The sequence below is a fragment of the Rhinopithecus roxellana genome, chromosome 15 (assembly GCF_007565055.1).
Source record: "Rhinopithecus roxellana isolate Shanxi Qingling chromosome 15, ASM756505v1, whole genome shotgun sequence".
In the NCBI taxonomy this organism is placed as follows: domain Eukaryota; kingdom Metazoa; phylum Chordata; class Mammalia; order Primates; family Cercopithecidae; genus Rhinopithecus; species Rhinopithecus roxellana.
In genome coordinates, this window is record NC_044563.1 from 46926344 (window position 1) to 46950331 (window position 23988).

Sequence of the window (23988 nt, forward strand, 5' to 3'; positions counted from 1 at the left end):
TCAAAGAAGTGTAAATCATGGCTGAGCATGGCTCATGCCTGTAATCCCAGCACTTTGGGAGGCCTAGGCAGGCAGATCACCTGAGGTCAGGAGTTCAAGACTAGCCTGGACAACATGATGAAACCCTATCTCTACTACAAATACAAAAAGATTAGCCAGGCATGGTGGCACATGCCTGTAGTCCCAGCTACTCAGGAGGCTGCGGCAGGAGAATTGCTTGAACCCAGGAGGCAGGGGTTGCAGTGAGCTGAGATTGTGCAACTGCATTCCAGCCTGGGAGACAGAGCAAGAGTCCATTAAAAAAATGCAAATCACAGCTAAAATGTGTGATATCATCTCACCCCAGTAAAAATGGCTTTCATCCAAAAACTAGGCAATAATGAATGCTGGCAAGGATGTGAAGAAAAGGGAACCTTTGTATACTGTTGACAGAAATATATGTTAGTACAGCCACTATGAAGAAAAGTCTGGAGGTTCCTCAGAAAGGTAAAAACAGAACTACCATATGATCCAGCAAACATACTGATAGGTATATAGCCAAAAGAAGGGAAATCAGTATAACAATGAGATATCTACATTCCCATGTTTACTGTAGCACTATTCACAATAGCCAAGATTTGGAAGCAACTTAAATGTTCATCAATAGACAAATGGATAAATAAAATGTTTTACATATACAAAATGGAATACTATTCAGTCACTAAAAAAGAATGAGATACTGTCATTTGAAACACCATGGATAGAACTGGAGGACATTATGTTTAGTGAAATAAGCCAAGCACAGAAAGATACACTTTACATGTTCTTACTCATTTGTGGGAGCTAAAAATGAAAACAATTGAACTCATGGAGATATTACAAGGATGTTTACCAGAGGCTGGGAAGGGTAGTGGTGGGAGATGGGTGATGGTAGAAATGGGAATGGTTAATGGGTATAAAAATATAGTTAGATAAAATGAATAAGATCTAGTCTTTGATAACACAATGGGATTATTGCAGTCAATAGAAATTTATTAGACATTTCAAAATAAAAGAGTAAAATTGGAATGTTTATAACACAAAGAAATGATAAATCCTTGAGGTAATAGATACCCTATTTACTCTGATGCGATTATTACACAACGTATGCCTCTATAAAGTATCTCATATCCCATAAATTTATATACCTACTAAGTACCCATAAAAATTAAAAATAATTATTTATTTTTAAGATCTGTTGTTGTAAATGATCTGACCTTTTTTTTTTTTTTTTTGGTATATTCAGGCTCTCAAATTGAGTTGTATACTTGTTATAATATCTTTGGAGAGTTATAAGGACACTTAGTCAAAATTGTATAAGGTCACTTCTAATGTAATTTTGTATTTCTAATAAGTAATCATTAAATTTGTATTATTTGGAGATAATCATATTGTTTTATCTTATGTATTTATCTTTCTAATTTATCTCCTTTTGAACACTTAAAGGAAATTTTAGCCTGTTTGTCTACAAAGCTTCCATCCAACTATAATTTTGAATATGCTTAATTTTATTTTGGGAGTACTTCAAGAAATGCAAACATGTACGCACAAAGGGTTGCATTTATCTATATTTATAATTTATCTATATTTTAGATAAATTTCCCATAATCAAATGTTATTATATAAGATGACGCATTGCCCCTAATAACCTTATTGCTCTCATTTCCTGTATACTCACAGTTAGACACCCCTGGCCAAAATTAGAAAGCATGGTTGCTGGCTTTGGGGAAGGTACCATATGCAGATGTGGCCAGCTCTTGATTGTTCCATATGCATTTTGCCAATGGAAAAAGACAGCACATTTATGAATTTTAATTTTAATTGCATTCTGGTTCTGAAGTCTAATTATTTAAGGATTTAAGTAAATCTGTATGCTTTACTGCTTTACAAGAAACATTTCCCATAGGGATCTGTTGGCTGAATTTCTTTAGTGTGAAATATAAGACTTTCAAAATCTAAACAGTTTACTTTGTTAGTGGCAGCTAGTGATCTATAATCAAGGTAAAACTCTTAACAAAAGTAAACTGTGTTTAAAATTTATATGTAATTGATAATTTATGATTTTCTAAATTATTTTTCCTGCTTTAGTCACCTAGTATTCTCTATCCATAAAATCAATATATATGATCCTTATAAAGAGTAATGAGTAATGGCTGACTTTTATTGATTTATGTTGGGTATCTAAGAACCCTGTGGAAGATGCTATGGGGACATAATAGCAGAATAAGGCAATATCTCCATTCTTAAGAAGGTCATTAGTTCTGGGTAAGATGAGCTTTGGTTCCATAACTTTGTAGAAGCTACTTAATTTCTCTGAGCTCCAGTGACTGCTGGTATGAAATAGTTATTATAATACAAACCTTACAGAACTGTTAAGAAAGCCACACAATGTTTCATGGTTCCCTTTCTGGGAACTGACCACAGAATGAGGACTCAGCTGACTTGGATTCTAGTCTACTTTTATGACTTTTGACAGCAATTTCTCTGTTCTGGGCCAGATTTTTCTCAAATGCTCTCCAAGTTCCCTCCTACCTCTAAGTTTCTCTGTTTTTGAAAACACAGACAGTGCAATGTGCCATTATATGCTGTGCTTTTAAGACTAGTCTTACATTTCTAGTATGTCAAAATATTGTAGATTTTCTAGTATTCTAACCCCACTTTCTGTTGATCTCTAAAGTAATATCAAATTTCAATTCCCTTTATTGATTAAACAAAATTCCTGTATTTAATTCATTTCAAACGTTTTCTTCATGTGGTACATGAAATGCTATGCCGTCATAAAAATGGACACTTTGCAGGAACATGGATGGAGCTGGAGGCCATTATCCTTAGGAAACTAACACAGGCAGAGAAAACCAAATACTGAATGCTCTCACTTACAAGTTGGAGCTAAATGATGAGAAAACATGGACACATAGAGGGGAATGACACAAAGACATTCAATTTTATATATCATAAAGTAAAGGGTGAGAGGAGAGAGGATCAGGAAAAGTAACTAATGGATATTAGGCTTAATACCTGGCTGATGAAATAATCTGTCCAAGAAATCCCCATGACACAAGTTTACCTATTAGCAAGCCTCAACATGTACCCCTGAACTGAAAATAAAAAATATATATATACTGAAAGGTTATGATGGGGACACTTAAAGTCAGAAGCCGAAGGATAAGGGTGTTTCAAGAAGAGGGGGAGCTCAGCTGTTTGGAATCTGCTCAGAAGTGTGGTGGGTGAGGATGAAGATAGAGAAGTGAAAGTTAAATAAGTGACATGTTGGTTGTGATACCCAATTTTAAGGGCCTGGGGACAGGACATAAATCAATGTGTTAAGGTGTCAGAATCAGTGTGGAAAATGAGGAAATGGATGAAGAGTGAGGGGCTGGCTTTCCTAAAAAGGTTGTGTGTCAAGGAATGAGGAAGGATAGTAGCTTGATATGAAACTGTGATCAGAGGAAGTAGTTACTGTTTTGCATTTGCTTTTAGATGGGAAAGCTTGAACATGAATTTTAATTGTCATAAGAAGGAGCAAGAAGAGAGAAAGATCCATTCTTGATGGGAGGGGAACATATGCTGAGAGGAGCAAAAGAAGGAAGGACAGTCACTGATTTTTCTTTTATTTTGTGATAAAAGTTGAGGACTTGTGTGTTGGCTTTTGTTTTCTCTGTTTTGTTTTCGTTTTCTTCTTAGTAGAAGGCAACTATCTGCTAAGTGGAATGAGGATGGAGGAAGGTGTGAGGTTTGAGGGGAGTAGAGAATGTTTGAAATCACCTTTCAAAAGAGGATGGAGGAGGTTGTTCAAAACACAGGGTAGGATTAGCAGGCTGTGTTGGGGCCTTTTTGAGGTTTTTCATTAATTTTTTCCCAGCTCCTCACCAATCTATCAGTTCACGAAGAATAAGTAATAATACTATGTGCTCAAGGGAACTATTTTCCAGCTCATTGTTGTTCTTTACTTTTGAAATGCTTAACGTGGGGTTGAGATGAATTTTAGGCACAAAAGGCAATAAGAAAACAATACAAGACACTGTATAATCAGATACTAAATTGGCCAATACAAATAATACATGTTGCAAGCATTCAGAAAAAAGACTCTGCAGGGGCTGATCTCATAAAAAGGTAGCCTCTGATCCGACCATTAAGGAGTAACAGGATTTTGAGATGGTCACTCCCTGAAGCCTTTTTTTTTTTTTTTTTTTGTATTGGTTAAGATATGTCCATTCCATTGTCTTTTCAGTCCTATAATTTAGAATCTGTGATTGCTTGTGAGGCACTCATTCTTAGATTTTTTTCTTTATCCAGAAGAGTAGGCTTTTTACACTCTGAAAGTACATGTAGAACTTCCTTGGTACAGAGTGGTGAGTAATTGTGGTAAGGAACTTAAAAAGATCTTTGCAACCATGTATTCCTAAATCTACATTTACTCTCAGGCTGTGCGTCAAGTGGTTCTCATTAAGGCCAGTACTACCCTGTTTAAATATCTTACTGGACATTAGCTTATAATAGATACTTGATAAAATTTCCTGAGCCTGGAATCATACTTCGTTTTATGTATTTGACACAAAGCACCTCTTGCATTAAGTTGATATACACTGAAGTTTTCAGTAACACAATTTCTCTATAAGAAATTTCCTTCTGATATAAGGGAAGATTGTTCTTTGTTTTATTTAGAACTTTACCAAGAGTTTTCAACAGTTCAGAATATTATGTCACTGATAGCAATGCTGTTTTTAAGCTTTGTGTAGCAAATTCAATATACCTGTGTTTTGGTTACTGTAGCCTTGTAGTATAGTTTGAAGTCAGGTAGCTTGATGGCTCCAGCTTTGTTCTTTTGGGTTAGGATTGTCTTGGCAATGCAGGCTCTTTTTTAGTTCTATATGAATTTTAAAGTAGCTTTTCCAACTCTCTGAAGAAAGTTATTGGTAGCTTCCATGGTCATGGATAGTAAGAATCAATATCGTGAAAATGGCCATACTGCCCAAGGTAATTTATAGATTCAATGCCATCCCCAATTCAATATACCAATTCAATATACATGGGGATGCAAGTACCTGCCCATTTAATTATGCCATTGGTGGAATTTTACCTGAGTATTGCCATTGAAGTATACTTTATGTTAATTACAACTTTAAATTTAATTCTTTATATTATATATTATGTTGAATTTTTAAATTCTATGTAAAAGTAGGTTATATTATCTGTTATTTTCATGGTTGTAAGTAGAATATTAAACATTTATATATAAAAGAATTGTTTTGTGTGAAACAGTTAAGAATCACTGTATAGGCACTGGGATCTTGAGAAATTTCCTCTGGGCTTTAAAATTAAACATCCTAGTATTGGAGTTCCACCTCTAGCTTCTGTATAAATTTGAATAATTTGCTTAAATCACCGTGCCAGTTTCCAGGGCAATCAGGCAGGAGAAAGAAATAAAGGGTATTCAATTAGGAAAAGAGGAATTCAAATTGTTCCTGTTTGCAGATGACATGATTGTATATTTAGAAAACCCCATTGTCTCAGCCCCAAATCTCCTTCAGCTGATAAGAAACTTCAGCAAAGTCTCAGGATACAAAATCAATGTGCAAAAATCACAAGCATTCTTACATACCAATAACAGACAAACAGAGAGCCAAATCATGAGTGAACTCCCATTCACAATTGTTTCAGAGAGAATAAAATACCTAGGAATCCAACTTACAAGGGATGTGAAAGACCTTTTCAAGGAGAACTAAAAACTGCTGCTCAACAAAATAGGACACAAACAAATGGAAGAACATTTCATTCTCATGGATAGGAAGAATTAATATGGTGAAAAGGGCCATGCTGCCCAAGGTAATTAATAGATTCACTGCCATCCCCATCAAGCTACGAATAACTTTATTCACAGAATTGGAAAAAACTACTTTAAAGTTCATATGGAACCAAAAAAGAGCCTGCATTGCCAAGACAATCCTAAGCCAAAAGAACAAAGCTGGAGGCATCAAGCTACCTGACTTCAAACTATGCTACAAGGCTACAGTAACCAAAACAGCATGGTACTGGTACCAAAACAGAGATATAGACCAATGGAACAGAACAGAGCCCTCAGAAATAATACCACACATCTGCAACCATCTGATCTTTGACAAACGTGACAAAAACAAGAAATGGGGAAAGGATGCCCTATTTAATAAATGGTGCTGAGAAAACTGGCTAGCCATATGTAGAAAGCTGAAACTGGATCTCTTCCTTACACTTTATACAAAAATTAATTCAAGATGAATTAAAGACTTAAATATTAGACCTAAAACCATAAAAACCCTAGAAGAAAACCTAGGCAGTACCATTCAGGACATAGGCATGGGCAAGGACTTCATGTCTAAAACACCAAAAGCAATGGCAACAAAAGCCAAAATTGACAAATGGGATCTAATTAAACTAAAGAGCTTCTGCACAGCAAAAGAAACTACCATCACAGTGAACAAGCAACCTACAGAGTGGGAGAAAATTTTTGCAGTCTACTCATCTGACAAAGGCTAATATCCAGAATCTACAAATAACTCAAACAAATTTACAAGAAAAAAACAACCCCATCAAAAAGTGGACAAAATATATGAACAGACATTTCTCAAAAGAAGACATTTATGCAGCCAACAGACACATGAAAAAATGCTTATCATCACTGGCCATCAGAGAAATGCAAATCAAAACCACAATGAGATACCATCATACGCCAGTTAGAATGGTGATCATTAAAAAGTCAGGAAACAATAGGTGCTGGAGAGGATGTGGAGAAATAGGAACACTTTTACACTGTTGGTGGGACTGCAAACTAGTTCAACCATTGTGGAAGACAGTGTGGTGATTCTTCAAGGATCTAGAACTAGAGATACCATTTGACCCAGTCATCCCACTACTGGGTATATACCCAAAGGTTTATAAATCATGTTGCTATAAAGACACATGAACACGTATGTTTATTGCGACACTATGCATAATAGCAAAGACTTGGAACGAACCCAGATATCCAACAATGGTAGACTGGATTAAGAAAATGTGGCACATATACACCATGGAATACTATGCAGCCATAAAAAAGGATGAGTTCATGTCCTTTGTAGGGACATGGATGCAGCTGGAAACCATCATTCTCAGCAAACTATCGCAAGGACGGAAAACCAAACACCGCATGTTCTCATTCATAGGTGGGAATTACACAATGAGAACAGCTGGACACAGGAAGGGGAACATGACACACTGGGGCCTGTCGTGGGGTGGGGGAAGTGAGGAGGGATAGCATTAGGAGATATACCTAATGTAAATGATGAGTTAATGGGTGCAGCACACCAACATGGCACATGTATATATATGTAACAAACCACGTTGTGCACATGTACCCTAGAACTTAAAGTATAATAAAAAAAATTAACAACAACAACAACAAATCACTGTGTCAGTTTTCCTCACTGGACACCAGGGAATGATGACAGTATCTTCAGGGCTTATGTGAGGATCAAAACTCAAATGGGATATATCTTTACTTGTGAACTGAGGCAAGAATACCCCTACCCCTAGGCATTCACCGTAATATAGATATATATCAGAGAGTATTAAAAGTACTGCGTAGCCTTCTTGGCTTGTTAAATTTAGTGATTTGTAAGTAATGTAAAACATTACTTTACAACAAGTAGAGATATATTTTCTGCTTGAATTTAACATATCAATTTTTAAGGTAAGAAATGAAACATGAATGACATATAATTTTATATATTTTATATACTTCCAGGTGTATAAATGCATTCTCTTATGACTTTAGCGATACTTTTATGGAAATTTTTGAGAAACTCTGAAATGATTTTTAATTTGTAAGTTGGTTATTATTTTCTCAGGAAAATCCCAAGAAGGATGCAAGAAATTCCAATAACAGTAATTGATTCAGGGTTTATAATGAGATTACCAGACTTTCTGAGAATTCTCTTTATGGCTGACTGGAAATACTAAGGAAGTCCTAGGTGATCTACAAACCCCTGAAAGAATCGTCTAGGTATTTAAAAGAAGCCAGTCAAGAGGAATGATAGCACCTTTTTACCTTTACCTTTACCTCTATCATTTCAGTTCTCTTTTCACTAAAAACTACCACTTTTTACATTTACCATGTTTCAGGTAATGGGACTAGCAGTGTACACCCGTTATATATTTGATTTCTTACAACATCCCTATGAAGTAGATTTGTTATCTTTATTTTATAGAGGAATACTTTGTGGTAGAGAGAAGTTATGTAAGTTACCCAAGGTCACACGGCTGGCAAGTGCGAGAAAAGGAATTTAAACCAAGGTCTGTTTTTTTTTTGTTTGTTTGTTTTTTTAACTCAAAGGCCCAAGAGCTCTTAGAGTTTCTAAGACAGAAAGGATTCTAAGTTATCAGGTATTATATAGTTCCTTTCTCAACTGGCATCCATCTCAGAATCTTTAGGCTCCACTCTAAAATTATCTCATTTACAACAGAAATTACCTTCTTTTTGTTTTCTGTACTTTTCTCTTCTATAAAGTTAATTTTTATACCTGTGCTCTGGAGTTGATATCTTCCTATTTTTTTTGTGAGAGCCAAAGCCATCAATTTTCCTCTTTCTTCAGAGTAGTGATTCTCAAACCTTAGCTTACTTGAAAATCACCTGGAGGGCTTGTTAACACAGATACCTGAGCCACATACCTAGTGTTTTTGATTCAAGAGGTCTGGGGTATGGAGAATTTCTCATTCTAACAAATTGCTAACATACAGTGATGCACCTAGCCCAAAGACTGCACTTTGGGTATCACTGCTCTAGACTTTAGAGAAAAGGTTGGCAAATTACAAGCTAAGAAATGTTGTACATTTTTAAATGGTTAAAAAAATCACCATATTTTCTGATATGTGAACATTATATGAAATTCAATTTTAATGTTTGTCAGTAATGAAGTTTTATTGGAACACACTATATATTGTCTGTTTAAATAGATATTTATGTAGGCTGCTTTCTCTCTACAACATTAAAATCGAGTAGTTGTGACAGAGATTGTATGGCTTACAAGCCTGAAATATTTATTATCTGGCCATTTACAGAATCAGTTTGCTGACCCCTGCTCTAAGGCAGTAATTCTCAATCCTAGCTGGACATTGGAATCCCTTGGGGAACCCTGTAAAATACTGATGCCTGGGTCCCACCCTCAGAAATTCTGACTTAATTGACCTGTAGTTCAACCTAGAGAATCCTTAACATATAAACATTCCTAATTTGTCCTATCTAAAGAAAACAAAACAAAAAGCAAGGCACCTAACAAAACTACTCTATCTACCTATAAGAAAGAACTAGATAGTCCAAACTCCTTATTTTATAGATTAGGGAAAAGATATTTAGCAATATGAATTATTTGTCCATATTAAAAGAGGTTGCTGCTGTTATTATATTTGTAACAAATAATAGTTGTGTATTGCTTTAATAATGATTTTTTTTTCTTTTTTACAATCCAGGTTGTATTTTTTAAAGTATTACATGTCCACTGTTAAAAATACAAACTAAATATATGTAGATAGGTTTAAATTCAGTGCATAAGGTGAAAATCAACTAGTCAAGTTTTCTTAATAGCCACTTTTTCCATTTGGGAATCAAATAAAGTAGTTGGTTTGTATTTAAGGGCCATACTTTAAAAACAGCATACATACACACTAGAGTTACATGCATTACCGAGAGATGTTCACATTCAGAGAGACACTCAGATCTAAGATCAATTCAGAAACGGATAGATTCCTATTTCTCCTCTCACAATCATTCCCTAACTTTTGCTCATGGAGTACAATGAGGTAAATCCCCTCACAGTTTCTAGTATTTACTTATTCCCTATGTCTTTATTTCTCTCATTTACTGACAGGATAATTGGATAAGTTGTTCTTTGTGAATGATTTTCCTATAGTAGAGCGGTATAAAATGAAAAGTGTCATGCATCCCTTCCTAAGCCAATAGCAACACTGTTAAAATTTTACACACACACACACACACCCCCCTACACCTCTACCTATGTATGTAATGTATGTAAATATACAAATATATGTAAATATACAATGTATGTAATATATGTAAATGTATGTAAATATACAAATATAAATACCCTCATACAATATCAGCTCTTTTGCAACCTTATTTTTACATAAAATTTTATGTATAACTTGGTATTTTTCTACATAAGAATATGTGTATATATTTCTTATATTCCTATGTTATGAATAAACTAATTTTAAAAAATAAATTCCAAACTGATGGATATTTTAGATATACATACACACACATACATCTAGGATAAATTCCTGAAGGTTGAATCACTACATCAAACGTAATTTGCTTTTTTAAATATTTGATAGATAATTCCAAATTACCTTCCAAAAAGTTTTTACCAATCAATGCATCTCCATTAATACTTGATGTGTCAATTTTAATAACCTTTTCTAACTTTTATGTTTTTTCCTAAATATGAGGTTTAGCATTTTTAATGTGTTTTGTGGTCTTTTCATGAATTGCTACTTCATGTCCTTTGACTGCTTCATTCGGTTTTATATTTTCTCGTAGTGATTTATGAAAGTTCTATGTATGTTAAGACAATTTCCCATGGAATGTGTTGTAAATAGTTTCCCAGTTTGTTGTTTTTCATTGTGTATAACTTACCCAAGGAGAAGTTTTATATTTTCATATAGTCACAATTGTCTATCTTTTCCTGCACAGCTTCAGGCTTCTCTATTCCAATATTATACAAAACCAAATCTGTGTTTTCTTCTAATATGTTTACAGTTTCAGTTTTTATACTTGAATAATTGATCCATCCAGACTTTATTTTGATGGCAGAGTTCATCATTAATATTCTCATTGGACACTATGAGATACTTATTATCCTCATTTTACAAATGGGAATCTGGCATGGAAGTGATTTTCCAGGACTACTCACTTGCAGTATGGAAGCCTAGACTTACTCTATTGCCTACAAAAATATGTATGGGCAGTTATAACTTTCTTCTACTATAGCAAATATTATTATTCTTGTAGATATACTGTTCTGTTGAATTCTTTGCCTAAAAATATGGAATATCCTTTAGTGGGACATTGCCATTGTAGTTAATGCCCCATTTCCTGCATCTATAAAATGACAGTAGTAAGTTGGCTACCCTAGTCCACTTAAGAAAATTAGGCAGTAAATCTACAGGTATAGCCCTGGGATTTTGTAGGCTAGACAAGTATACTCAGGTGTTTTAAAGAAGTTTTTAAGGCTAAGGGCCTTTTTAAAAAAAATGTATACACATTACAATGGTATCTAAAGCCCTATTAGAAGTTCTCCCTGATTGCTTTGACAGGGAATCCTACATGTACTTTTTCACTTGTGACTTGTTTCATTTAATCCTTGCTTGTGAACTGCTCTGAGATTTGTAACATTTTCCCGTTCTTCTTTTTGGTCTTTCTCTCCTGGGCCATCCAAATATCCCGGTAACTACTAAATAAAATAATATTAATAACATATGTAAATTTCCTTTTTCCCACTTCTAATGGAAAAGAAAAATGGTACTTACTCACAGGTTGAATAAAGTAGGTTTTTAAAAATTCCTCTGAATCCGCAGTGGAGAAAGGCAGTTTTAAGTTCTCCTATGTTTTCCATGGCATTGAGTTGTTATATTTGGGTTCATTTATTAGGAAGAGCTGCAGGAAATGTGACCTGCTATAACCTTGGGAGGGGAAAGTGTTATTAACTGAAATGCTCAGTTTTGCATTTAAGGTCCGTAAAAAAAAAAAAAAAAAAAAAAAAAAAAAAAAAAAAAAAAAAAGTTGTGGAAGGATGAGAGCTGGGCATCCATGTAGATTTTTTAATGTCCTGGAAGTCACTGGTTGTGTTGTAAGTGCTTACAATTTGTAATTACCTAGGCTCCTAAGACAGACGGAACTGGAAATCAAAATAAGTGGCTGCCTTCTCTTACGTTGCCAAAGGATCTCCAGCTTAGGATAAGATTGCCTTTTTCTTCCTAAAAAAAGGCACAAACAATGACAGCCCAAAATAGCTATTTAGTCAGAACTGACGACACTTTCTGAATGCTTGTCATTAAGAGAGAAATAGAAAATCCTGCTTTTCTTCTTCCTTTAATTTCTCTCCCTTAAATACCTTGCTTCCTCCTGAAGCTGCCTCACCTCATTGCCCAGGAGAAATGCCCAGTAACTCTGATGGTGCTTCAGCACCACTGCAGGCTCCAGAGGGGAGGTGGCTTATGCAAAACATATTAAAGAAAAATCCTAAAAGTCACTGCAGCTTTTTCTAGTGAGTTATGCTGATCTTCCCTGTTGCTGGAAGCTGATGGGGAGCATCGTGGCAAAGACATAACCACTTTTTTTTTCCTCCCACTATTTTTGCTGCAGTGAGAACTGTTCATTTCTGCTTGCATTTTGCCAGATAGCTTTAGAATTCTAGCTGAGAATTAGGGCTTCCCAAGGCTGGAAATAAGGGTATAGCACCCTAAATTGTACTTTGTCCTTTTGATTAAATAAAAATTGAGTTAATTTGCAGCATCCGGTGCCTGGCAGGAATGACAACAGACAGAAGGCTCTGATGGATGTTTTTAAGTTTTTTTCTTTTTTTTCCTTATGGATTTATAGGGGCAGAAGCTTTTATTTTTCTCTCTTGCTCTCTCCCTTCCGGAGCCTGCTGAACATTTTACATTCAGCAGCAGTTGCTACTGAATCTGAGGTTATGTTATCCCCTGGAATCTTCTGTTTCCATTTCAACCCCATCTCATTACTGATTGTCATTTACCAATAAAACATAGTTTTGGAAAATTGACCACATCGTTTTATTATGGAGTCTGGCAACTTTAGATAGCCCTAAAAGATGTAACAGGGCAGGGAAGTAGGAGAAGGTGGTACTTCTCAGCCCTGTAACCATAGATCACCCCAGAGGAACCCAGTTCACATTTTAGGGGACTTTATGTGACAATGATCCTTTGGTCCTGTTCCTATTCCACATGGAGAAGCAGAATGAGACATGTTTGCAGTGATTTGTAGTATTTGCCAAACAGGGTGCTGCACCAGAATAGCCTGGAATATAGTGCAGAGCTCATATTAAATCTCCAAAGGTTTCCTCTTCATTTACAGTCTGCCTGATGCGATCCCATTGTAAAGTGTTTAATAGGATAACACTAGGGCTTTCCAGAAATATGAGTAACTCATTGGTTAAATTTCAATTCTTCACCTTTCCCCCCCTCCTTCCTGAGTGAGCTCATTCCCCCCTCCTTCTTTTTTTTTTTTTTTTTTTTTTTTTAATCCAGTGATTTAAAATGCTAGAAGGAAAAGCAACTGAGGTCTTAACTTTCAGACGCTGAATTCTCATCTAATTGAAATTACTGGGCATAATGCTATATATAGCCAATGAAGAGATTTTGAGCTCTCACTCAGTGCCTTCAAGACATGTCGTTTTGTAGTCAGAGAAAACAGAGATCAATGCATTTTCAAACTGACAGAGGGAACGGATGCTCTTTAGTAGCACATGCCCAGGATCGTGTGTGTGGGGCTTGCGCTGTGCTGAGAAGCTGAATACCGGTCCATATGCTCCTTATTTACTGCAATGTTCTTTGCATGTTACTGTGCACTCCGGACTAACGTGAAGGTAAGAGGAAGCGAGCCGGCAACTGGGCACAATATACATGTTAAACCAGCTGCAGAAAATGTCTACCTTGTGTAGCTTCAGGACTTTTCGGATTGCTGGCTGAGCAGTCAGATTATTACAGGTGGTTGCAAAGGCTTTGTTTTATTGTTGCCGTGCAGCCTCGCTGGGGGAGCATGTTGGAACGCTGCTGTGAAGTGACCTTCAGGTTTAACTGTTTGTAATTCAGGTTCACGCTCATAGTTGGGGGGTGGAGAGGGGGGAGGAAAAGATGAAAATTATTTAGGTAGGCCAGAACCAAGAAATCAGAGAAGGTAAAAAGCTATAGAGCATGCTTTGAATTATGATTTAGTCTTTCTTTTAAAAAGTGCTGTGAGCTTCCTGTGTTCTTGCAGCTGAATTGTTTAAGAGCCGGGGGATTAAATCTAGTGACTGTAATGGCATTAGATGTGATCTGTGGGACACCTGACCATGCTGTGCATATCAACAAATGATTTTCACTGGGAATTGGTGATATTGATTATACAAATCGTCAGCTCTGGGTGGGCTGGTTGCTTCAGTTGCGTGGGTGCTGCTGTCCCGCTGTTGTCACCCCACTGACATTCACTTGCTGTAGCTAATGAGCCTCTGAAGTTGAGCCCAAGTTTGGGAGATTTACCCCCTGTCACGAACAGGGCATTATTATTGAGAAGGTGTTCTGACACTGTGTTCATTCAGCACTGAGCCGGCCAGACCAGCTGTGGAATTCCAGTTGCATCATTTAAGTGAATTACATCCTTGGTTAACATTTTGAGCTTATATTTCTTGTAGAAGGAAGTCCAAAAGGAAAGTGATTGCCTTTGAGAAAAAAAATTAAGAGGCAGTTAAGACTACCTAGAATAAGAATCTTTTTTTTTTTTTAAGTCAATATAAAGTGTTTCCCCCTTTATTTTACTAGGGGAGTGTTTTAATGTGTCTGGATACTAAAGTTTCATTTTCTGTGTTTACAAGTTTTATTAAAGAACTCCCGCTGCTCACTCTTTTGTAAGCTTTTTTATTTTCTATTTGAATTTCAAACAGGTAGTATTTATGTTTTGCTGACCAATTCTTTTACAACTACAACCTGGAAGCATTCTGTGGATCATTTTGCAGAGTTCTATAGAATTTGCTTTTTGCTACTTTTAAAATGAACTTTAGTAGTCAATTTTCCTCCATGTGTAAGATGTAGAGAGTAAACAACATGAAAAAAATAATTAAAAATATGAAAAGTGTGCCCAAATATCCTCTTGGATTTCTCAGTTATCATCTCCTGTTCCAAAGTATGGGTATGACATGCATTGTTTTGCAAACTCAGTAAATTGTAAATGTTTTCCCTCCTCATCTTTTTGAAAGGAGAAAAGTACTTTATTCAGAGGAAGTTCCATAAATAATTTAGATAAAGAGATAAAAACAAATAAAAACAATTGTTTTGCTATTTCATTTGTTATATTTTGGAAGTGCAGGAAAACTTAAGTCCAAAGTTCCTTTCATAATGGGCTTTGGGAAATTTCTTTTTACTCTAACTTACTAACAGTTGTCTTTATGAATTTAGCTTTGCATTTTTCTCATTTAAATTCATAAGCAAAGTAATAAAAGCTTCACTAACAATATCTTAACTAAATTCAGATTACTTTTGAATAATAAATTCCTAGTACTTTGGCTAATCTGTACTAAGATATAGATACTTCTTATGTATTGATTGATAGAAATTGAGACCATATGCATTGCCACATGCATATATAACCTTCCTTTGAGCAGATTAGTTTTAATTTTAATTATGCTTCTATCTTTTCAGTAATTAGCTCTTGCACTTCCTTAAATAATTCATAATTTTTTAGGGTTATCTTGTCTTTCTGAGATAGCAAGTTTTGCCAAAGAGTTTGCAGTTCATTTGTGGTCTGCTATTTTATCACATTAGTGCAATAAAGTCTCATCTAATATTTTTATCTATTTTGATTTTTGTTTTAGTTTATTTATATTACATTTTAAAAGTGTTTGCTTTTATTTCTATTGTTACAAGAACTACTTATTTCATTGGTTCTGCCGAATTCTCTCTTATTGTATGTAGTTTCTCATGTTTGCCATGATTTAACATGATTCTTGTTACAGTTACCCAAAACTTCAAGGTGGTTAAAATTCAAAGGATAGAAACATTTCTTGTCTTTTTTCTTTTTTCTTTGCACACAATAGACCACTAATGTCACAATGTTTTATTCTAGAATAAACTTTTTTGTTAATTAGACCTTTATAAAATATAATAAATAATTTTATTGAGAGTGGTGTTTTAAGATATTTTATATGTTTTTATGAAACAAGTCCACACACACACACACACACACACACACACGCACATACACATATATATTTACAGACATCAGAATGTGACTCCTGGGTCACAATTTATTCATTCATCTATTACAATTTTTTGAATGACATCTATGATTTATGCTCTATGCTAGAGTCTTGGAAACTAAGATAAATAGAAACAGTGCTTGCTTTTAAGAAGCTTCCAGTCAGAAAAAGACACAGGTTATAAACAAATAAATGCTTTGAAGTATTTCTGACCCATAATGGACATCTATGCAGGGTGTTATTGTAGGAGAAAGAGACAAGTAAACAAAACAAACAAACAAAATCACAGGCTAATTTTTACCTGGACTAATCAAGAAAGGTTTTGCTGTGAGGTCACTTTTAAGTTGAATCTTGACAGCTAATGGACTTTTGCCAAGAATCTTGGAGTAAGGAAGGCATGCTGGGTAAAGGGAGTTGGCCAAAGCACAAAGCTAAGACGCAGAGCACTTCAAAGAGCTACAAATAGTTTGAAATGGTTAGAACATGGGTTCTTACAAGGCTGAAGAGTGAAATAATGGGGTAAATCATAAAGGAAAGATAAACCAATGCTGTGAGAATTGACTGAGTGGTCATCACAATCTTAACTCTTTGGAAATTGTGTTACTTTGCTACCTATTTTCTAGGAGAGCTTTCAACAGAAGGAAATGAAATGAATGAAAACTTCTAATCAATGGCCATTATTTATGTCCTGTGTTTTCCTGTTAGTTTTAAATAGAGTTTGATAAAGATTCATATTACATTGGCTTCGGTTTTTATTTTAACTTTTTACAAAATATGATTAGAACAGTTTAGTTTTAGTCTGCTCACTAAAAAGAAGCAATGTGATCATCATGTACACAGGTAGTTTAGTTTCCATCTGAAATTGTCTATATTATATGAAAAGTGCCTCTTTAATGAGAAAATATACAGGAAGCTTGTTGCATCAGATGTCTGTATCATTTTTGTCTTTGGAAATGAATCTATTTTTGAAGGTAATGATACTGATGATAATTTTTGAAATAATTTTATCTTCCTCATCTCACCATTTCCCTTTTTTCATTGCTACTACAAACATACCCACATGTATACTCACAAACCCACAATCCCTGAAATATGAATTGCAAGTATTAGACCTATAGCACAGGTAAGAAAACTAAGGTAGGGAGAGGAAATGACTAGTTACTCTGTTCCACAGTGTGTCAGAGCAGAATCTCTTGAGCGTTGACTTATTACTCTTTTGAGTAAATCCTGCTGCCTACTGCATAAATTCTAGAATTCTGCTCCTTTATTTTTAAAATTTGCTAGCATAAATATAATAACTTTTAAGAAAAAGACTGTAACAGAATGGTTTTAAAGTATGGATTTTTGGGATTTCAAAAGAATTACATTTGAACTTGTCTTCCACATTTATTGCATAGCTTAAGAAAGTTTAGTTTTTTCTCATTTGTAAAAAGAGCTATAATAATAGCTCTTAGCTATTATAAGTAGTATGTTAGATAAGGCATGTGAACACTATAAAAAGTTCTTAGACTATAGTAATAACTCAATCAATTTAACTTATCATTGAAAAGTAAAGACCGCCAAGTGACAGTAAGGCTTCAGAATTGCCTTCAGTAAGAATCACATTAGAAATTGAGCTCAAGTAAAATATATCTATAAGTAATGAGAAACACAGTTAGGTATAATATTTCCTGTCCCACCATAATAACCATCACAATGACACATATGCATATTCACGTTAGCTCCATGGAACCTGGAGTTCTAGTTGTTTTGTTCACCTTTATATCGTCAGCACAAAGAAGAATGGTAAGTACATAGTAGGTACTCAAGAGATACTTTAAATGAATGCATTAACAGAGTCTCAGATTTCTTTTTTATTCACTCAGCTTCTTTTCACATTGTTTATGTTAATGCTGGTTAAATTATTTTGAGAGAAAGAAAAAAAGGAAGAAAAAACCTCGTAGCCTTTGAAGTCATATAGGCTTCAGTTTGAATAGTACTGGATTTGCCAATCGCAAACCACTTAAACTAAGTCACGTACTCTTTTGGATCTGCTCAACCAGGTTGTAGAGCTAGTTTGGAGGGAATCAATAATTCACACTAAAACAATGTATTGAAGCCTAAACACTCTAGAATTCAGACATTTATCATGTTAATTTTCACCAGGTTTATTCAGTGAAATCGCTGTTTACCAAACTCCCCCACTTTCTGCCCGATCATTTTCTAGAATTGTTTTCCTGTGATGGGAATCCTTTCTCTGCATTGTCCATATTTGCCTAAATTCTCTCCTTCCTTTAATAAATGGTATAGGGTGTCTATATCTATATTCCAAGGACTGGAACCCAGTCACACTAACTCCAATGCTTTATCTCTCCTTTAACTTAGTGAGTACAATTTCTCCATCATTTATGGCAATACATCTTCTACTGCCTTATATCATAACTTGCATTATTATTTTACACTGGTAGTTAATTTTGCTTATGTTTGGGTATTTCCCTCACTCCAACAAAATTTTAAGAATTTTGAAGACAGGAACTATAAACTATTTTCTTAATTTTTTTCTTACAGTTTATTCGTATTTAGGGATTCAAAAAATGATCAGTGGACTAACTGAAAAGGAAACTTCCAGAAACTCTGTCTCCTTATGCTGCTGACACCTACTCTTTGCTAGATCCTATGATGCATCCCACGTATTGATGCTTTTAATAAACACATAATTTGTTGTAGGCAGGACTTGGAATTATGAATCAGAATGTGTGGACAGTTCGAGTAACACCTCTGGCTCATAACGAGTCAGAGATGGTACCTCTTAGGGAATAACTATCTCTTTCAGAATGTATTAGTTCCTTATGGAACTCCTTTAGTATGGTCTCCAAATGGTTGTGAGCCATTTGGACAACAGTTCAGTATATTGGGTTTATAATACCTAAGCCTACTTAACGTGTTAGGTTTAAAATTTCTAACAAAGCCCATTAACTCGCAACTTAAAAAATTAAACAAGGAGTTAATAAATAAAGGATAAAACAGCACATTGAACAATAACAATAATAGCTACCATTTGTCAAACTCTTAGTGTGAACCCTGGACTACATCAACAAGTTTGAATGTATTTTCTCAAAATGCTTCACAGTAACATAAGATTTGTGCATTTTGATCATTATTATTTTATAGATAAGGAAACTAATGTTTAGGAAACACAAATAATTTGCCTAATATTACAACTATTAAGTGCGAGTCAACTCACCTTCTAAACCAGGTCTGTTCCACTGGAAACCTTTTTAACAACCTATCTCAATAGGTAATATAGATATGAAAACTATAATGAATACATTACAGACATCTCAAATCTTTTTTTAAAATTAGGTAAGGAATTCAGTAAACAATAAAATTGCATATGTCTTACATGGCATGACCTTGCCATTCCTTTTCTTGGCTTCTTTCCAATACATGTTGGCCAGAGTCAGACCTGAGGCTTTCTTTTGTATTCTGCATTCATCCTTCACCAAATATTTGATAAGTACCTATTATGGGTCAGGCACTGACCTGGGTGTTATAAATAAAGGATAAAATAAAACAGACAGTAATCTCCACCCTCATAGAACTTATATGCTAGTGAGGTAGGTAGAAAATAAGACAGTTAAATAAAATACATAGTACATAGTGATAAGTGCCAAGTCAAAAAATCATGGAAGAAAATTGGAAGTGTGCATTGGCAGATGGGTTGGTTTAGAGTTTTAGATAAGATGGTTAGTGAAGGTCTCACTGAGAATATGGCTTGGAGTAAAGACCTAAAAGATGTAAACAAAATATACATGTTGGAAAAAGTAACAGAAATTGCAAGTGCAAAGGCCCTGAGCTAGAAGCCTGCCTGGCATGTTAAGGAACATCTAAGAAGCCAGTGTGGCTGAAGAGAGAATGGTCAAGAACATGTCACAGTGAAAAGATCATGTAGGACTTTCCCAGTGAGATGGGAAGCCAGCTGGGTTTTGAACAGAAGGGTCACATCATTTAGCTAACATTTAAATAGGATCACTCAGGTTGCTATGTTGAAAAGAGGGAGCAAGGGCAGGAGCAGAGAGACCAGGTAGAAGTTCCTGCAGTAAAACAGTGGAGAGATGTTGAAAACTTAGATCAGATTGGTGCCAGTGGGACTGGGGACAAGTTGTTCAATTCTGTAGATAATTATAATTTTTGATATCTATCTTATCTTTTTCGACACTGATATTGAGTCCTCCTTAGGTATGGAGTGTGGGTTTTCAGCTCTGCTGTATTAATTAGAGAAAAATACTTTGATGAGTAATTACCATGCCATTTTACTGCTTTTTAATCCTCTGAACATTTGTAGAAGGTAGGTTACCCAAGACTTGAAGCATACATATACATTCATGATTTCATTTTCTTTTGGTCTCAGCTCTTCTGATCCCCAGGGGATGCTGCCCTAGTTCTTAAATGAGTCAACTGTAAGCTACTTGAGGGCAGGAACTGTGTCTCTTATATGTGTTTTTGTACCCATTGCCTTGCACATGGCAAATGATTAATAAATATTTGATAAATAATGGACTGAATGAATGAATGTTAGCCATTCAAATACAAATAACTGGAAATATTTTATAAAGTACTTCTTTGGATTGGATGGGGTACCACCAAATAAGAATAGATGTACAACAAGGAAATTTCCTCTCTAATGAAAAATTAAGATTAATTAATTAATTTCTAATTAATTTTCTCTCTAATGTTCATTATGATAGTATGTTTCCAGCATCAGAATCTTAGGAAAGCAGCCTGGGAATCTGAAAATGACCCTAGGTAAATCATTCAGAGGACAAGTTTGGAAAACACTGTCATATAGCATATGTTTGGAATTCTCAAGTGTGTTCAGAAATTGCTATGTGTTAATAGTTGTCTAAGTAACATATAGATCCAAAGATTTTCCAAATGCTGGGTTGCAACATGTAGTAAGAAATATATTTAAAATTGCAACTCAGTGTGTTTTAAAAAGCAATACTTACTTTTACCAAAAGCTATGCATTGTGATATTTTCCATTCCAACTTTTAACAATTTCTTTCTTTTTTATAATGTCGGTCAAGATTAACTAAATGTATTGTAATCAGAAAAATAATTGGGGAAATACAATTCATATTGACCTATTTAAAAGATTCCTTGATTAACCTTCTTTATTGACTTTGAAGGGGCATAGAATGGGTCATAACTCATAATTTGAAAAACACTGTAACATGTTCTCTGCCTTAAGAAAAATACAACGTCAATTAGGAAAATGCAAATGAAAAGATGATGAATTACAGCTGTCAGCCAACACTAAGAAGCCAACACTAGGGCTTCTCCATATAGCCTGGCTCATTTACTGATTCGCATATTCATCTGGGAATTCATAGTTCGGTGCTTACTTCCCTGGCCCTGGCCTTTGGGATTTAGCCTACCCACCTACATACCTCAGTATTCCTAATAACAATAACTAACGTTTGTTTAGTATTTATGATGAGTCAGGCACTGTGTACACCACTCATTTCATCTTCACAATAACCCCAAGAGAAAGTTTTCTGTTAAACCTATTTTTACAAGTGAAAGGACTGGTCTATGGAGGTTTAGTGCCTTGTTCCAGGCCTCACAGCAAGTAACTGGTGGAACCACAATAAATGCCAGGCTCAGGCACCAATGCTTAGGACAGGCCAGTGCCTGGAAAGGACTGTTTTGCATCCTTTTGGTTTTGGTGACTTCACTGGGCATTCCTCTCGCTTACTAGATTTAGTGGCTCAACAGATCTCAGGTTCCCCTGACTTGAGTGTGTCACAGTTTCTTTCATTAACTAGGACACAGAAGAATTCTTGTGGGCCTAATAACCTATATTCTCCCATGGATCTGGGGTCAGGGTGGGGATGCTTGTACTTAGAAGACTTCGTAACAAATTGAAGTATGAACATCCTTTGAAAGAAACCTATTTGCTAAAATCTGCACTTAGTATTAATGCCGTGAATATGGTAATAAAACTCCCCAGGATGAAGTGGTATTGTACTGAGTCTTGGAGAACCTAGCTCTTGAGAATTGACTAGAGAAAAGTAGACAAAAAAATAAAAAGTCATTTGACCCCGGGAGGGTCTGGCCTTAAATATTTCTCAAATTTCAGCTGAAGGTTTTGTTTTTTCTTTCTGTTTAGACTTTGGCACTTTCAAAATAGGCGGAATTTGAAAGAAGCCAGGGAAATACCTTTCTTTAAAATGAAAGTTAGATGACTAGTGGAAGCCTTATCTTGAATTTTTAAATTTATTTGTTATTTCTATAGGTATAACTAGATTTACAACTTTAAAAATGTATACATACATTTATTTATTTTAGAAGTGTCTAATTCGTTTTCCAAGGGGTACTTACATTGGAAGAGGAAACTGGCGCAAAGGAGTTTACAGTGAGCCTGGATGGGAGGGAGTAAGGGAAATTTCTGAAATGAACCTCTGAATCTTGGAGCAAATAAAAGAGCCCTTTGCATTTGTGTTGAATGTTTAGTTGACTCATTTATAAACTGCACTTTTTCAGACTTGTTAGGAAAAGTAAACTAATGAATCAGTTCTAAGTGGGTCAGAATACATTATATTTTTCAACTGTTTTTAATATTATAAAAGTAATACATGTTTATTATAGAAATTGTAGAAGTACAGAAAAGGACAAAAATGTATACTTCCTCATGTCCTTGCTATTCATATATAGAAATGTATATTTTTTTCCTATATATGTATATGAATGCATGTCTATTGGATTAAGATGTAATATTTGTCATGTGTTTTTGCTCATACTATGTCATAAGAACATTGTCATATCAATTATTATTCATAGGCTTCTTTTTAAGTGGCTGCATAATAGGGAAGCTTCTTTTTATTCTCTTTTTGAAAAGTACATAAATACAGGTAAGCAGGGACTGAAAGCATTGTTTTTTCTTGGACCATTACTTTTCAGCAGAGGATAGAAAGCTTTCAAGTGTAACCTTGGAATACTTTTGAAATGCGATGCAGCTGGGAAAAAATATATATATGGTGAGTCTGAATTTCAAAAGGATAATTGCCATTGTAGTTCAAACAGAGGAAAAAAATATATACTTCATGCAAAAGTTTGTCTAGCTAGTCTCCTAACACTGTCTCAACACCTAATCCTGCCACATAATGGCTTTGAGCTGGGTTTTTAATGATTCTTTTAAACAGAAGCCAATGAGACAATTTCCTTACTATTCTCCCAGGCACTTAGATTGAAAATATTGAAATCATTTTTACTCTCTAGAGACCATGGAGAGCTAATTAATCCACGAATCCTGTAGAATCTACCTGTAATTTCTTCTACTTTGTCTCTTTCTGCCTCTCTTTTCCTCAGTGGAGGCTCTCATTTTTTCTCACTGTATTGCCCCGGGAACACTGTGACTGGCTTCCCTAATCTCCCTCTGTCCTCTCCAAATTTGCCCTCCCCATATTGGCACCAGACTTATTTTTCTTAGATACAGATAAGAACTGGCCATCCATTTCTCTGTTCAAGAGCTTATGTGTTTCTCATTGCCTTCGAAATTTTCATCCTCATGATGGCCTCAGTCACTTTCCATCATTACCTTCTGCGAGACCTACTGCCACTTCCATTCAGTCCACACAGCCAGAATCAATTCCAGCTATACTTTCCATCCAGTGCTCACGCCATAGAGGAGATGTGGAAAAACTGGGGTGTTTGGTAGAAAGCCTGGGTTTAAAATCTGTCATCTCCATTTACAAAGTAGTCTGCAATACTTCTAGGTGAGCAAATCAGTTTTTCTGATGCTTAATTTCAAGATGGTGTAATTAAAATGGTAGTGATAAGGATCTACCTTGTATCATGAGCAGGTGTTAGATAAAAAACCCCCAGCTATACGCAGGATTCATTTAGAAGATGTTAAAATATTTCAGGAAAGGCTGGGAGCGGTGGCTCATGCCGGTAATCCCAGCACTTTGGGAGACTGAGGCG

The 23988-nt window shown here is 35.2% G+C and overlaps 1 protein-coding gene across 5 annotated transcripts in view; it reads left to right on the forward strand.

Moving 5' to 3' along the window:
• DLG2 (discs large MAGUK scaffold protein 2) overlaps positions 1-23988 on the forward strand; it is a 2272173-nt gene that overhangs the window by 735090 nt on the left and 1513095 nt on the right. For 2 of the 5 annotated variants that reach the window (XM_030918840.1, XM_030918842.1), the window contains exon 1: positions 13311-13655. The exons of 2 other annotated variants lie outside the window; for them this stretch is intronic. In XM_030918840.1, the coding sequence (XP_030774700.1) occupies positions 13614-13655 (42 nt within the window). In that variant the 5' untranslated portion in view covers positions 13311-13613. Of the gene's footprint in view, positions 1-13310; positions 13656-23988 lie in introns of those variants that run through there. One more of the 5 variants, XM_030918841.1, reaches the window with a different exon arrangement.